Genomic DNA, 17,200 nt, shown 5'->3' on the forward strand with positions numbered 1-17,200 from the left:
CTTCAAGGCCTGCCACTCCTTTCTGGTTAAATTGCAGTTCCTTCGTTTTTTCTTTAGTACCTGTTCTACATCATCCAATATTAATCTATTGAAACAATCAAGGAAACTGCCTTTTGCATGAGCTGGGTAGAAAGATGATTTAGGCTTAAAATGGGGACCTGAAGAATCTCCAATGTCCCCCTCCTTATTCTCTCCCTTGTTAGCAAAAAATCTTTTTACTGTTAGCTTCCGTATGTACTTCTGCAGATCAACATAGAAGTCAAAAGAGTCTATTTGACTAGTCGGGGCAAATTTTTAGCCTCGTTTCAAAACTTTCTCCTCATCACTAGTTAAAATTCTCTTACTAAGATTAAAGATTTTTACACTATTCTCTATTGGTTCCTGATTAAAAAAAAATCAGGTCTTAATTGGGCCCTTTGTGAGGAGTTAATGATTGTAAAATATGGCCTGATAAGTACAAATACCTATTTTGAGTGTCATACTTTTCTTTTTGTGTGACTGTGTGTGTGTATTTATGTGTAAAAATTAAAATGTGTGCTTATTACCATTTCTCTAAAATAAGAGTTGCTTGCATAAGATTTAGGGGCTGATTCTGAGTCACACACTTTGCTGATATTTGCGCAAATGTTTGATGGTTTTCAACTGTGCATGCGTCTAAGTAGCTAAAAAGGTGCTGTAGCGATTGAGGCCTCACAAATGTGCTGAGATGTGACTGGTAGGTGGCTATTCAGATGCACGGCAATGTACTGACTTGTGGGTATGTCGTGGCTGTGTCACTGGACTGGTTGCAAACACAGATGCTTAATCGCTCACATTGCAGGCCATACTCTGACGGAGATTCTTTAACGGGGATGATGCAACCGATAGTTTTATCTAAAACACGTACCAAGTATATTTTAGTGTCTAAAGACGCACCAAGTGGGCATCATAGTCTTTGCACATTCAGATACATGAATGTTCACCATGGAATGGCTTGTAGCAGTAATAGCATGAAGTTGTACTTGCTAAACCGGCAAAAGAAGCACACACGTTCGCTTCAGCCTCCGACTCAGAAACAGGCCCTAATTGTTTGCCTTAATTTCTTACATTTTTTTTTTTTATATTATTTTCTAGGTTATGATATGTCAACCTTCATCAGGCGCTACAGCAGATATTTAAATGAAAAAGCACTTTCGTACAGACTTGTAGCAGTGGACTTTACCAAAATGAAGAGAGGGTATGTTCACCACATATCATTCACATTAGCAGTAGGTGGCTGCTTTGCTTTTTCAAAAGTGTTGTTTTTATTATGCTCCTTTCAGGATAGATGGGGTGATGAGGACTATGGCTACAGAAAAGCTGCTGAAAACGCTTCCTATAATTCAGAACCAGCTTGATGCGCTACTGGATTTTGATGTAGGTGTAAGAGTACAATGTTTCTTTTGTAATTTATACTTACTGTTATTACTATTTGTTTTACTTTATTTCTTTTTTCTTTTTAAGGCAAATCCAAATGAGTTAACAAATGGTGTTATAAATACAGGCTTCATGCTGCTGTTCAAGGATTCGATCCGATTGTTTGCTGCCTACAATGAAGGTGTTATTAATTTGCTAGGTACGTGTGCCTCTCATTTAAAGTCTTTGTCACACCAAAATGCATTGTGTCCAGCAATGGCTGCTCCATGCCTTTCCCTAAGGCTGACATGTTTCTATAGAGGAGTCTTCACTGTTTTGCATCATTGTGAATTGGAGAGAAGTGGCTTTATAGATTGGAGCATTTGACTAGTATTTTATTTATTGGGACTCTAACCTTCAAATGTTTGTTCCGTTTTGTTTTGTGTGTCAAAATAAGTGTAAAAATTTTGGAAAAAGATGTTTTGGAGGGGTTGAGTTTATTTTCCCACAGTCATGCTGCTGTAATTTATAGTCAATTTCTGCTTCATCCCACTACCCTCTCTGCTACGCAAGTCTGAGTGATCCTTGATCTGCTTGAACACATTTATGTCTAAACTCAAATGTAAAATGCGTTAAAAAAAAAAAGGATGCAATTGTGTATTTATACATAAAGCTCAGCATATTATGTTAAATGCCGTAAGAATTTACGTATGTGACTTATGCTTTTGAGAAGCAAAACCTCCTCGCCATAGACTGTTGAACCAACCCTCAGGCAACCAGAAGAAAATAAGATTTTAAACCTACCGGTAAATCTTTTTCTCGTAGTCTGTAGAGGATGCTGGGGACTCCGTAAGGACCATGGGGATAGACGGGCTCCGCAGGAGACATGGGCACTTTAAGAAATACTTTAGGTATGGGTGTGCACTGGCTCCTCCCTCTATGCCCCTCCTCCAGACCTCAGTTAGATAAACTGTGCCCAGAGGAGACGGACAGTACGAGGAAAGGATTTTTGTTAATCCAAGGGCAAGATTCATACAAGCCACACCAATCACACCGTATAACTTGTGATATACTAACCAGTTAACAGTATGAAACCAACATAGCATCAGTCCAAGACCGATGAAAACTATAACATAACCCTTATGTAAGCAAAACTATATACAAGTCTTGCAGAAGTAGTCCGCACTTGGGACGGGCGCCCAGCATCCTCTACGGACTACGAGAAAAAGATTTACTGGTAGGTTTAAAATCTTATTTTCTCTTACGTCCTAGAGGATGCTGGGGACTCCGTAAGGACCATGGGGATTTTACCAAAGCTCCCAAACGGGCGGTAGACTGCGGATGACTCTGCAGCACCGATTGAGCAAACAGGAGGTCCTCCTCAGCCAGGGTATCAAACTTATAGAACTTTGCAAAGGTGTTTGAACCCGACCAAGTAGCAGCTCGACATAGTTGCAGTGCCGAGACCCCTCGGGCAACCGCCAATGACGAGCCCACCTTCCTAGTGGAATGGGCCTTAACAGATTTTGGTAACTGCAATCCTGCCGTAGAATGCGCCTGCTGAATCGTGTTACAGATCCAGCTAGCAATAGTCTGCTTTGAAGCAGGGGCGCCAACCTTGTTGGCCGCATATAGGACAAACAGTGCTTCTGTTTTTCTGACTCTAGCCGTTCTGGCCACGTACATTTTCAAAGCCCTGACTACATACTCTGAATCCTCCAAGTCTCGCGTAGCCACAGGCACCACAATAGGTTGGTTCATATGAAAAGATGACACCACCTTAGGCAAGAATTGAGGACCGCTCTATCCATATGGAAAACCAGATAGGGGCTTTTATGAGGCCAATTCCGACACTCGCCTAGCCGAAGCCAAGACTAATAACATGACCACCTTCCAAGTGAGATATTTTAACTCCACCGTTTGAAGCGGTTCAAACCAGTGCGACTTAAGGAAACTTAACACCACGTTAAGGTCCCAAGGCGCCACCGGAGGTATAAAAGGAGGCTGAATATGCAGCACTCCCTTCACAAAAGTCTGTACTTCTGGGAGAGAAGCCAATTCTTTTTGAAAGAAAATGGATAAGGCCGAAATCTGAACCTTAATGGAGCCTAATTTTAGGCCCAAATTCACTCCAGTCTGTAGGAAGGAAACGGCCCAGATGGAATTCTTCCGTAGGAGCATTCCTGGCCTCACACCAAGAAACGTATTTTCGCCATATATGGTGATAATGTTTAGCTGTCACGTCCTTCCTAGCCTTTATCAGCGTAGGAATGACCTCATCCGAAATGCCTTTTTCCGCTACGATCCGGCGGTCAACCGCCATGCCGTCAAACGCAGCCGCGGTAAGTCTTGGAACAGACAGGGCCCCTGTTGCAACAGGTCCTGTCGCAGAGGAAGAGGCCACGGATCTTCTGTGAGCATTTCCAGCAGATCCGGATACCATGTCCTTCGTGGCCAATCTGGAACAATGAGAATTGTTCTCACTCCTCTTTTTCTTATTATTCTCAGGGATTTTAAATTTAAAATGGGTCTGACCGTACCGTCCGGTTTCGGGACTACAAACAGGGTTGAGTAATATCCCTACCCTTGTTGAAGCAGGGGAACCTTGACCACCACCTGTTGAAGATACAATTTGTGAATTGCATTTAACACTATCTCTCTTTCCGGGGGAGAAGCAGGTAGGGCCAATTTGAAAAACCGGCGAGGAGGCACCTCTTCTAATTCCAGCTTGTAACCCTGGGAAACAATTTCTATTGCCCAGGGATCCACCTGTGAGTGAACCCAGATGTGGTACGCACCTCGTACTTTCTTGTTTCTTTGTGATCGAAAGGACTGCATTTGATAATGTGGCGCTTTCTTAGGCTGTGAGCGAATATAAGGCAAAAAATTTGATTTACCAGCTGTAGCTGTGGAGACCAGGTCCGAGAGACCTTCCCCAAACAATTCCTCGCCCTTGTAAGGTAAAACCTCCATATGCCTCTTTTTGTCGGCATCACCTGTCCATTGCCGGGTCCATTGGCCTCGTCTAGCAGAAATCGACATAGCGTTGATTCTAGAACCCAGTAGACTAATGTCCCTTTGAGCATCTCTCATATATAAGACAGCATCTTTTATATGCCCTAGGGTCAATAAAATGGTATCCTTATCTAGGGTCTCAATTTCCGCTGATAAGGTATCTGTCCATGCTGCTACAGCGCTACAAACCCAGGCCGACGCAATCGCCGGTCTGAGTAAGGTACCAGAATGTGTGTAAATGGACTTCAAAGTAACCTCCTGCTTGCGGTCAGCAGGATCCCTGAGGGTAGTCGTATCTTGGGATGGCAGCGCTACCTTTTTGGATAAGCGTGTCCATGCTTTGTCCACCGTAGGGGAGTATTCCCACCGTATCCTGTCCGTTGGCGGGAAAGGATACGCCATAAGAATCCTTTTGGGAATCTGCAGTTTTTTGTCTGGAGTTTCCCAAGCTTTTTCACATAATTCATTCAACTCCTGTGAGGGGGGAAAGGTTACCTCAGGTTTCTTTCCCTTATACATGTGTACCCTTGTGTCAGGGACAGGGAGTTCCTCTGTGATATGCAACACATCTTTTATTGCAATAATCATATATCGAATACATTTTAGCCAATTTTGGCTGTAACTTTGCATCATCGTAGTCGACACTGGAGTCAGAATCCGTGTCGGTATCTGTGTCTACTATTTGGGATAGTGGGCGCTTTTGAGACCCCGAAGGTCCCTGCGACATAGGGTCAGACATGGGTTGACTCCCTGGCTTTTCCCTAGCTTCAGCTTTGTCTAATCTTTTGTGCAATACATTTACATTAGCACTTAAAACATTCCACATATCCATCCAGTCAGGTGTCGGCGTTGTTGACGGAGACACCATATTCATTTTATCCTCCTCCTTCCCCTGAATGCCTTCTACCTCAGACATGTCGACACACGCGTACCGACACACCACACACTCAGGGAATCCTCTTATCTGAAGACAGTTCCCCCACAAGGCCCTTTGGAGAGAGAGAGTATGCCAGCACACACCCAGCGCTATATGACTCAGGAAAAAACACTATATAAATATGTTTACCCAGTAGCGCTGTTTTTACACACACATATATATATATATATATATACGCCAAATTATGTGCCCCCCCCCCCCCCTTCTTCAAAACCCTCTTTAACTGTGGAATAAGCAGGGGAGAGTCCGGGGAGCTTCCTGTCAGCGCTGTGCTGTGGAGAAAATGGCGCTGGTGAGTGCTGAGGGAGAAGCCCCGTCCCCTCGGTGGCGGGCTTCTGTCCCGCTCAAATATACTAAAAACTGGCGTGGGCTCTTTATATATACAGTGCCCAGCTGTGTGTATGTGTGTGTATATACAAGGGCGCCCTGCACCCTTACAGTGACTGCCGTGTGTGAGGTGTATGGGAGCAATGGCGCACAGCTACACCGCTGTGCGTTACCTCAGTGAAGATCATGAAGTCTTCTGCCGCCTCTGAAGTCTTCCTTTCTACTCATACTCACCCGGCTTCTACCTTCCGGCTCTGTGAGGAGGACGGCGGCGGCGCGGCTCTGGGACGGATGGCGAGGGTGAGACCTGCGTACCGATCCCTCTGGAGCTAATGGTGTCCAGTAGCCTAAGAAGCAGAGCCTTGAAACTCACAGAAGTAGGTCTGCTTCTCTCCCCTCAGTCCCTCGATGCAGGGAGTCTGTTGCCAGCAGGCTCCCTGAAAATAAAAAACCTAACAAATATACTTTCTGACAGGAAACTCAGGAGAGCTCTGGGCACAGTATCAAACTGAGGTCTGGAGGAGGGGCATATAGGGAGGAGCCAGTGCACACCCATACCTAAAGTCTTTCTTAAAGTGCCCATGTCTCCTGCGGAGCCCGTCTATCCCCATGGTCCTTACGGAGTCCCCAGCATCCTCTAGGACGTAAGAGAAAAAATGATTCCTGAGGGCATACATGTTGCAGTGCCAAGGGCTACCTTTATTGCTTTCTCCTCCCAGTCCTGCCTCTTACCAACCCCCTATTCCACCTTCCTGTGGAAGGAGTCATAAATGTATGTTTAGTAGGAAAAACGTATTCTGTGCCAAACCAAACTGATTTAGGTCCAACTTGCCGTGAGCCACTGGGGTAGTAAACTGATGAGAAGTGCTGCAGATGGAGATGGGGGCAGGATTTTTTTTTTAACACACATAGTAAATTTCATTATATGGAATGACCAGAACACTGATGGTACTTCAAATTGGCTGTTTTAACTGCCGGTTTATATTAAGAATTGTCACAGAACATATTGAAAGCATTTGTTGTACACATTTTCCTGTAAATAGTTATGTATGATTCATTTTGTAGCAATCATTGGAGATATGTAAAATAAATAAAAAAATAAAAATAAATAATATATATATATATATATATATATATATATATATATAATAATTTGTATAGTAGCAGTATGGATGGCACTCTGAGTCTCAGTCAAGCAATAAAGCACTGTCAGTTGTTTTAAGTCAACATTTCAGGGAATAACCCCTTTTATCAAGACCAACACTTGTTTAATCTCCATCCTCAGGAGAGACCCAATGACATAAAAGGGGTGTGGCATATGCAAAGTGAAACCAATCACAAGGACAACCACAATACAGAGCTCTGTATAGGACCAAATGTATTGTTACTGCAGAAAACATATTCATGCACTTTAGAGACCAATACAAGCAGATAACCAAAAACCATTTGTGTAATCACTAATGCAAATATCTGGAGCAAGTGCTGAATGAGCGTATGTAAGCGACCTACAAAAGTGAAGTAAAATAAGCTCAGTAGTCGGAGAGATGTAATGTTATAAAAGTATCACATTACAGCTGTTATGTTACTGAAGAATCAAATAATACATTGCTGTAAAGGGCTAGTGAAAATGCAAAAAGTCCAAAAAAAACAAGGAACTAAGAATTGTCATATAGAGACATTATCAAAGTACAAAAGCACCAAGAGGGACAAGCTAATGAGACACTTGCACACTCTTCTAATCAGGATGCAAGCTACTTAAATTGTTATATAGTCAATTACATGAAAGAATGAGTGGAATCAAGGGGTTTGCGTGGAGCGCACAGTGTGTGTATCTTGTTTAAGGGGGCTGCTGGTATCTGGAGAGTTGTCCAGACTCTAGGGCTAGTGTTATTGTACAGGTTTTGGATACCTGCGCTCATCCTCTATTTGGTGTTTGTATGTGAGAAATAATGTATCTCTATGATCTGTAAATACCTTTATAAGTCACAATGCTTAGTATAACAGATGGTACAATAATTCATATATAATCGATGATATTGTGATTACACATAAATGCCCTTATTTGCAATAATAACATGCATATTGTGTGAACATCCGATGTATAGGGAAAATAAACACAAGATGAAATAAAATATGGTATTGCCGCGTGATGAATATCCTAAAGAAAAGTCTTGTGAGAAAAGGAGTATCTTTGTTCCAGATATATAAGAGTCAGTCTTTATCTGAAGGGATTTCCTTTCCCCTCAGTGTGAGTCTAAGCAGTGTGCCCAGAGGCGGTTCTTTGTCAATAATTGATCGTAGGGTGGAGGTCGTGTTCTGGGAGGCCCATATCCACTTATACATAGACATGAATACATATGCAAATGTGATATGTTTGTAGAAAATGTTATCTTTACTTAACCGTAGAACTACCGTACTATTCATGTATGTTGATACATATGACCAAGAAACCACTATCTATATATGGGACATACATGTTGTCATCAAACACCATACTGTTTGAAATGAACAGATGCACGAAGTGAAGCATTTCCATGGAAACATCAATCACCCATTTGGAACCACACCCACCACAACATCAATCACCCATTTGGAACCACACCCACCGCATACGATTGGTCAGAAAGACCAATAAAAGAACCCCATGGGACAGCACTCTGAATCCTTGAAGAAGACCATTTGCGGCCGAAACGCGTTGGCAACAGATCCATGCAAACACCTCAAGCCTGCCAGCACATCACCGCAAACTACATCCACAAGACTCCTCGCCGGCCGGCGAGTGGATTGGCCGTTGAGACCGCACAGGACATAGGAAGAAGCGGAGCGTTGTGGCAACGCAACTTCCGGTTGTTCAGTGCGGCTTCCGGCGGGACCCGGCAGCCTAGCAGCAGAGCCAGGAAGGCTTCCAGCTCTGTCTGCTGAGGAGCACCACCAGGGACGGATACAGCGGAAACAGCGCAAGCGGCCACATCATCACTCACCAGAGAGTGAACAAAGAGAACTAAACATCACATCGTGAAGGTAAGTTGCACCTGGCAGGCCTGGATGCCGGCCTCCCAGAACACGACCTCCACCTACGATCAATTATTGACAAAGAACCGCCTCTGGGCACACTGCTTAGACTCACACTGAGGGAAAAGGAAATCCCTTCAGATAAAGACTGACTCTTATATATCTGGAACAAAGATACTCCTTTTCTCACAAGACTTTTCTTTAGGATATTCATCACGCGGCAATACCATATTTTATTTCATCTTGTGTTTATTTTCCCTATACATCGGATGTTCACACAATATGCATGTTATTATTGCAAATAAGGGCATTTATGATATCGATGATATATCATCGATTATATATGAATTATTGTACCATCTGTTATACTAAGCATTGTGACTTATAAAGGTATTTACAGATCATAGAAATACATTAATTCTCACATACAAACACCAAATAGAGGATGAGCGCAGGTATCCAAAACCTGTACAATAATGAAAGAATGAGTGCCATTTATAAAATTGCATCATCCTATTAAGTCCATCAGGATGTACTGTCTGTAGTGTGTGTATCCACCACGCTGCAGAAGTGTACGGTTCTTGTTGCCCTCCCCCTCCTCCCCCCGAGAATTTGTGGACACACAGTCAATTCATTTTTCCTTTTGTGACTTAATTATTGTGTTATCATTCATAAAGTGTGCTGGTAACTATTTGTTCTTCTTTTTTTAATTTTTTTTTTTTTTTCCCCAATTAGAAAAATACTTTGATATGAAAAAGAACCAGTGTAAAGAAGCTTTGGATATTTATAAGAAATTTCTTGCTCGAATGACCAAACTGTCAGAATTCCTGAAAGTGGCAGAGGTCAGTACTGTCATGCCTGCATTACAGGGGCCTTATTTAGCTCTTGGCACTGGTACAGTAGCATGTGTCATGCATGATACGATTGGAATGCTGCAAAATACTTGGTTTGCCAACTATCCGTGAATGCAAAGCGGTTACCATACAGCTAATGCCATTCTCACTTTCCTTCAACTTGCAAGTTTTTTATTTTTTTTATTTTAATTCTGTATATACAATATCCTTTTCCAAAATTAATATGTAACATGATTCTGCCATGTATGTATTAGATTGCATTAGCAACAATTGCATGATGTTCAGAGTGCTAAAGCTTGGACATTTGTGCAAGTACAAAAGATTGCCTGATTTTTGTGGGGATTTGGTTAATTTTCCTGTTGTTGTTTTTTGTTGTCTTATAAAATGATGTCGTTGTCAGCAATTGCCACTGTACCAGTCCATTAAGTTAGTAAAGTCCCTTTTACCTTCATGATGTGTGTGTAAGCATTCAGAACCCACAGCACTCTCCATTGTCACTGCATGAAATAATGTACATTTTTCTTTTCCCCCTTTTTTGTGAACTCAGCAAGTTGGGATTGATCAGGGTGACATTCCAGATCTTACTCAGGTCAGTGTGCATTTCATCTTCATTTAAACTCATCCATTTCAAATTCCTCCCATGCCTCTGTTTTTATTGCTTTACTCATTAACCATTTTCCTGAGAAGATTTCTCTTCCATATACATTTTATATGGAAACCCATTCATGTGAACTGGTGAATTCAGATATACTGTAATCTGTGTTAAATAATTGTTAAATATGCTCTCCATGATCCAGGAGTTAACCATTTTAACATAGCATCACATTCTGATTGATATAATGGACCAAGCTTGACAGTGTGTTCAGTTTTGTACAATACCTTGCAGCTGTGTTAAGGGATCTGGTATGATATACTGGTAGAGGGGATACCGGCTGTCAGTATAGCAACGGCGCCATTCCGTCTATCAGAGTCCCGGCAGCAAGTCCCCCTCGCGGGTTTACTGCACTCGCCACACTATGGGCTTCCCTCACCATGGGTTCTTGGGTTCTATTCCCACTGGGTTGGTGGCATGGACCCACCAACCGAGTTGTAATTCCGGATGGGTATCGGGATTCCGCCTGCCGGTGTAATGTCGACTTACCGGATTCCAGCGTTGGTATCCTGAATGCTGGGATCCCAACAGCCGGCATTTTGACTGCACCCTGTGTTAAGTTGTTGATTTAATTACTTGCAGGAAATAGGTTCCTGAGCATTATATTGTGAAATTATGCATCGCTGCAGCATTCATGATGCATATTGTCAATTAATATCAGCAGACATGATTTAGTAGTAGAAATGTCAGTAATTCGTCTTACTGAATTAAATTGTAAGCCTTTAATATACTTTCTCATATGAGTAAAGTTTAACTTGCAACATATCTAACAAAACAGAGCCAAGAAAATGTGCAATGTGTACCTGCGCAGCAAGGGCATTCTAAAATATCTGAAGTGATTTCTTCCAGTAATGTAATTTCTTTTTCATCCACTAGGGGTCACTGGAGTACTCTTGGGATATGGACGGCTTAGCAGAAACAAAGGCACTGAATATTTAAATTTAGAACTCTCCACCCCTCCATATCCCCGAGTACCTCAGTGTAGTACCTCAGTGTTTTTTTCTGTGCTCACAGCACTAACGAGGCTTGTGTGGAGTTCCCACACTTTGTTGAAGATTTTATTAATTTCTCATTTTTACTTTTACATTTTTACTTTTTCACTTCGCACATCCCTTCCCAGTTTCTGTAAAAACATGGGTCCGGGATAGTGCCGCTGCACGGAGCGCATGGCGTGTCGGTCCTCACAAAGAGCACCCTCACAGCCACAGGCAGTCCACTGCCTCCTGCAACAGCTGGACGGAGCTTACAGATACAAGCACCGTCGCAGCCATAAACTGAAGAGCTCGGAGCTTACAGATTGAAGCCCGTCGCACAACAAGGTATGCTGGGGAAACGGGGCGGTCACCGCAGGCTGCCGCCCCGCTGTGTGGGGTCCGTTGGTAATGCCGCCCGCTCACTGCCGCTCATAATGGCCGCCCCAGCCGCTCCGACCGCCCGCCCCAGGCGCTCCGTCCTCCCGCCAGGCGCTCCGTCAGGGGCGTATCAAGTCAGGGGGGGGGGGGGGTATCAAGACGGAAATACTCTGGTCCGGCATTTAAAGCCTTTAGACTTCAGTCTTTTCAAGGCTGTGGTACAAAAACAGTCACGCCTTGTAACGCCAGGGCGCTAAAGTCACAACAAGCCAGTGGCTTGACGGGGGGGGGGGGGGGGAGTCTAGCCATTGCCTCCTCCGGTATCAAGACGGAAATACTCTGGTCCGGCATTTAAAGCCTTTAGACTTCAGTCTTTTCAAGGCTGTGGTACAAAAACAGTCACGCCTTGTAACGCCAGGGCGCTAAAGTCACAACAAGCCAGTGGCTTGACGGGGGGGGGGGGGGAGTCTAGCCATTGCCTCCTCCGGTATCAAGACGGAAATACTCTGGTCCGGCATTTAAAGCCTTTAGACTTCAGTCTTTTCAAGGCTGTGGTACAAAAACAGTCACGCCTTGTAACGCCAGGGCGCTAAAGTCACAACAAGCCAGTGGCTTGACGGGCTCCCAGCCCATCTCGAATTTCCAATTGTGGGAGCGCGCCTTTACACGTTACATTTGCCGGGTTTCCAGCCATCCACTCATGGATGGATCCGCTATTTAGGGTTAAAAGACAGGACTGCCTCTGTCGGACGAAATAAGGCGTTTTGGCAGGTTGCCATTCAGTCTCTGCTGGATTCAGCAGTTTTTAATTCCAGGCCTGGTACACCAACAAGGTCAGGGTTATTATTCCCGTCTGTTTGTGGTACCAAAGCCGGAGGGCTCCATCGCAGTCTCAATCAGTAAGTCACTTACTACAGATTGAAGATGGATTTTCTGCGGTCAGTATTTGCATATTTGGAGCCACACGATTGCATGGTTGCGCTTGATCTCCAGGATGCGTACTTACACATTCCGGTTTGGTCACCTCATCACAGGTTCTTGCGTTTGGCAATACGCCACAGCCATTAACCGTTTCAGGCTCTACCGTTTGGCCTCTTGTCAGCGCCTCGGGTATTCACCAAAGTGATGTTTGTGATGATAGCTCATTTCAGATTCCTGGCAGTGACAATCGTTCCATACTTAACGATCTGCTCATAAGAGCTCCGTTTCAACAGATGCTCCTCCAACTTGCGCTGCTAACGTACACCACGGTTGCAGTGTCAACTTCAAAAACAATCGCATCTAATTTCGTCTCAACGACTTCAATTCCTAGGTATGATTCCAGATACGGTAAATCAAAGAATTTACCTACTACACCAGAAAGAACAGATTATACGCCATCTGGTACAATTAGTGCTCAAGCCACGCACACTATCGGTACATTTGTGTATTCGCCTATTAGGAACAATGATGGGCTTTCGAAGCGCTTCAGTTCGGAGGTTTTCACTCGCGTCCATTTCAACAGCAGTAGTTGCCCTCACATAGGCAGATTTCCCACAGGGAAGCGAGGGTGTCTCTACTCTGGGCGAGAGTCTCAGAGGTTGGGGAGTTGTAGTTTAAAATGGTCAGCGACAGGGTTTCTAAACGGATCACGACAGATTGCTGTCTATAAATGTCCTGGAACTCCGTGCAATTTACAATGCACTACATGCTTCGCTCTCAGACTGTCCAAGTGCAGTCAGACAACGCGACGGCAGTCGCATACACAACAACCAGGGAGGAACGAGAAGCCGCATGGCAATGCGGGAAGTAGCTCGAATCCTCAATTGCCCAGAATACCACAAGGTGATATTGTCGACTGGGTTCATTCCGGGAGTGGACATCTGCTAGACAGATGATCTCAGCCGTCGGGATTTTCATCCAGGAGTCTGGGCATTAAATCCAGAGGTGTTTCACATGTTGGTCCACAGGTGGGGTTACCCTCAGGTGGACATGATGCCATCTCGCCACAATTACAAACGCCCAGTATGTGTCCAGAACGACAGATCCTAAGGGCAGTGGCGGTGGATGCTCTCACAATCGCGTGGCCGTACAGCCTCGTGTATCTGTTTCCACCGTTTTCCGCTGCTCTCTCCGTTGCTAAAACGGATCATAAGAGAGTCCGTCACAGTCATACTAGTGATATCTCATGGGTCTCGGAGAGTTTGGTTCTCGAATTTCCGAGGACTACTCGCAGACGATCCTTGGCCGCTCATACTACGTCCAACCCGTTACAACAGGGGCAGTTCGTTTACCCCTATTTAGCGCGGCTGCGGTTGACAGGGTGGTTGTTGAGACCGCCCTCTTAAGAAGAGAGGGCATTACAGTATCGGTTATACCAACCATGTTACGAGCTAGGAAGCCGGTTACGGCAGCTCATTATTACAGAATTTGGCGTGCCTATATAGGTTGGTGTGAAGCTCGGAAGTTTCCGACATCATCTTTCAAGTTACCCGTATTCTGTTATTTTTACAGACGGGGTTGGATGGAGGACTGCGTTTATCTACACTGAAGGTGCAGGTATCTGTGTTGTCAATTTATTTTCAAAGACGATTGGCTCTATTGCCGTCGGTACACACTTTTCTGTAGGGTGTCCTCAGAGTACAGCCTCCATTTATTCCACCTACAGCGCCATGGGACTTGAATTTGGGTTCAGATTTCTTACAGTCTTCATATTTTGAACCCTTACAGCAAGTGGATATTAAGTTTCTGACTTGGTAAACGTTTTTTTTCTTCTAGCCTTAGCTTCGGCAAGGCGTTTTTCAAATTTGGGTGCCTTGTCATGCAAGCCACCGTATTTGGTGTTTCCTGATGACAGAGCGGAACTTCGGACGAATCCCGATTTCTTACCAAAGCTAGTGTCATCTTTTCACATCAATCAACCAATAGTGGTTCCTGTGTTGACAGCACATTCTAGAATTCTGAATGTGGTACGCGCATTACGCGTTTATATGTCCCGAACGTCTACAGTTCGTAATACGGATACGTTGTTTGTTCTCTATGATGCTGCCAAGTGGGGTTGGCCAGCTTCTCAGCAGACCTTATCCAGATAGATAAAACTGACTATACGTCAGGCTTACCTTAAGGCTAGGTTACAGTCGCCTACATCAGTAATAGCTCATCCCACAGGTTCTGTGGGAACGTCATGGCCAGCTGGTCGTAGAGCTTCTACGACGCAGCTTGACCGTGTGGCTACATGGTCTTCAGTGCACACGTTTGTGCGCTTTTACAGGTTTGATACGTTAGCGGCATCAGCATCTAGCTTTGGCCGCCTAGTGTTACAGGTGTCAAACAGCTCTCTCGCCCACGGGGGAAGCTTTGGTACGTCCCAAGAGTACTCCAGTGACCCCTAGTGGATGAAAAAGAAAATAGGATTTTGGTACTTACCAGGTAAATCCTTTTCTTTGAATCCATAGGGGGCACTGGACGCCCACCCAGAGCAGTTTTACCTGGATTGTATTAAGCTCAGGGGATCTTATGGTAACACATTTTCACCGACTGGTTCAAATTATAAGGTTCTATCGGTTATGGTGTCAACTGTTTCGTTGTCAGTAACGTTATGTGTCAACTTTGTTGTTGTCCGTTAGGTTATAGGAATTCTCCATTGTCAACCTCTCTATAGTTCCTGTTCGGCTCAGTAAAAAACACTGAGGTACTACACTGAGGTACGCGGGGATATGGAGGGGTGGAGAGTTCTAAATTTAAATATTCAGTGCCTTTGTTTCTGCTAAGCCGTCCATATCCCAAGTGTACTCCAGTGCCCCCTATGGATTCAAAGAAAAGGATTTACCTGGTAAGTACCAAAATCCTATTTTCTTAAACTGGGTACACACTAGTTATTTTTAACGATTTGACTGATTCCCAACAGATCGGTACGATAAATCGTTCAAGTCGTCCACAGTGTACGCACTAGGCGTGCTCCCGTGGCGTTGTTCATCTGTTCTTCAGATCTTTTGCATATGCAGCTTAATCTAAGGATATTGTAATGACCGCATACTCCTATATTTGGGTGTATCATTTGTCCGGGAGTTCAAGGGAATTCATTAACGACATTGCATCGTTGACAAGCCGTCTAATATGTACCTAGCTTTACTTTGTTTTCTTTATATGATTTGTCTCGTCTTAAACTGGGTATAAACTATACAGTTATCTGGCAGATGATCTGCCAGATCTGGCTGGTGGGAATGAAAATCTGGTAATGGATGAGAGCAATGACAAACGACCAGTTGCTTCCAAACACTGAAAAACTGTTGTTCAGATGGTCGTTTTTGTCTGTTTCAGTGTTTGGGAGCAAATGGTCTAATGTTACCAGATTTTCATTCCAACCAGCCAGATTGGACAGATGGTCTGCCAGACAATTGTATAGCATATGCCCTGCTTTACTCAAACACAAAATCCAGAAAATGTGTTTTATGTTTTTACAACATTGCAAGGTATAACATGTAGTCTGGATGGAAGTAAAGCAAAGTTATGATGAGTACACACAATACGATGTGTACCCACTGATGCAAATGATGATCCGAGGGCCGACATATCGGGCGGCTATACACACACAGCGTGTTCCAGTGCAAAACTACCTGCATTGCGCCGAATCCCCTCCCCTGCATGGGATCATCAGCCGCTTCTCCTGGTCTTTGTAACATGCTGAAAGAACAGAGGAAGCGACAGACGACCCCACGGGAGCTCATCATGTACGATATTGTGCAAACACACAGAACATTTGGTCGTCCGATCGATCGGGAACTCTCCGATCGTTTGACAAATCGTACCGTGTATTCACCTTTTCTCTAACGTCCTAAGTGGATGCTGGGGACTCCGTAAGGACCATGGGGGATTAGCGGCTCTGCAGGAGACTGGGCACAACTATAAAGAAAGCTTTAGACTACTGGTGTGCACTGGCTCCTCCCACTAAGACCCTCCTCCAGACTTCAGTTAGATTCTTGTGCCCGGCTGAGCTGGATGCACACTAGGGGCTCTCCTGAGCTCCTAGAAAGAAAGTATATTTAGGTTTTTTATTTTCAGTGAGATCTGCTGGCAACAGACTCACTGCAGCGAGGGACTAAGGGGAGAAGAAGCGAACCTACCTAACAGGTGGTAGTTTGGGCTTCTTAGGCTACTGGACACCATTAGCTCCAGAGGGATCGACCGCAGGACCCGACCTTGGTGTTTGTTCCCGGAGCCGCGCCGCCGTCCCCCTTACAGAGCCAGAAGAGTGAAGAGGTCCGGAAAATCGGCAGCAGAAGACTTCGGTCTTCACCAAGGTAGCGCACAGCACTGCAGCTGTGCGCCATTGCTCCTCATGTACACCTCACACTCCGGTCACTGATGGGTGCAGGGCGCTTGGGGGGGGCGCCCTGAGGGCAATATAAGACACCTTGGCTGGCAAATCTACATCATATATAGTCCTAGAGGCTATATAGATGTAAAAATACCCCTGCCAGTATTCCAGAAAAAGCGGGAGAAGTCCGCCGAAAAAGGGGCGGGGCTATCTCCCTCAGCACACTGGCGCCATTTTATCTTCACAGTGCAGCTGGAAGATAGCTCCCCAGGCTCTCCCCTGTAGTTTTCAGGCTCAAAGGGTTAAAAAGAGAGGGGGGGCACTAAATTTAGGCGCAAATTATGTATACAAGCAGCTATTGGGGAAAAATCACTCAGTTAT

General features: G+C 44.5%; 1 protein-coding gene across 9 annotated transcripts in view; it reads left to right on the forward strand.

The window, feature by feature from the left end:
- Nucleotides 1-17,200, forward strand: part of LOC134948960 (phosphatidylinositol-binding clathrin assembly protein-like) — a 340,585-nt gene that overhangs the window by 136,383 nt on the left and 187,002 nt on the right. For all 9 annotated transcript variants that reach the window (XR_010183069.1, XM_063937265.1, XM_063937266.1 and 6 more), the window contains exons 4-8: nucleotides 1,114-1,216; nucleotides 1,302-1,395; nucleotides 1,483-1,594; nucleotides 9,401-9,507; nucleotides 10,067-10,108. Coding sequence is in view for 8 of the 9 variants with exons in the window: in XM_063937265.1 (XP_063793335.1) it covers nucleotides 1,114-1,216; nucleotides 1,302-1,395; nucleotides 1,483-1,594; nucleotides 9,401-9,507; nucleotides 10,067-10,108 (458 nt within the window). In the remaining variant the exon portion in view is untranslated. The remainder of the gene's footprint in view (nucleotides 1-1,113; nucleotides 1,217-1,301; nucleotides 1,396-1,482; nucleotides 1,595-9,400; nucleotides 9,508-10,066; nucleotides 10,109-17,200) is intronic.

This window comes from Pseudophryne corroboree, chromosome 8, assembly GCF_028390025.1.
Source record: "Pseudophryne corroboree isolate aPseCor3 chromosome 8, aPseCor3.hap2, whole genome shotgun sequence".
In the NCBI taxonomy this organism is placed as follows: domain Eukaryota; kingdom Metazoa; phylum Chordata; class Amphibia; order Anura; family Myobatrachidae; genus Pseudophryne; species Pseudophryne corroboree.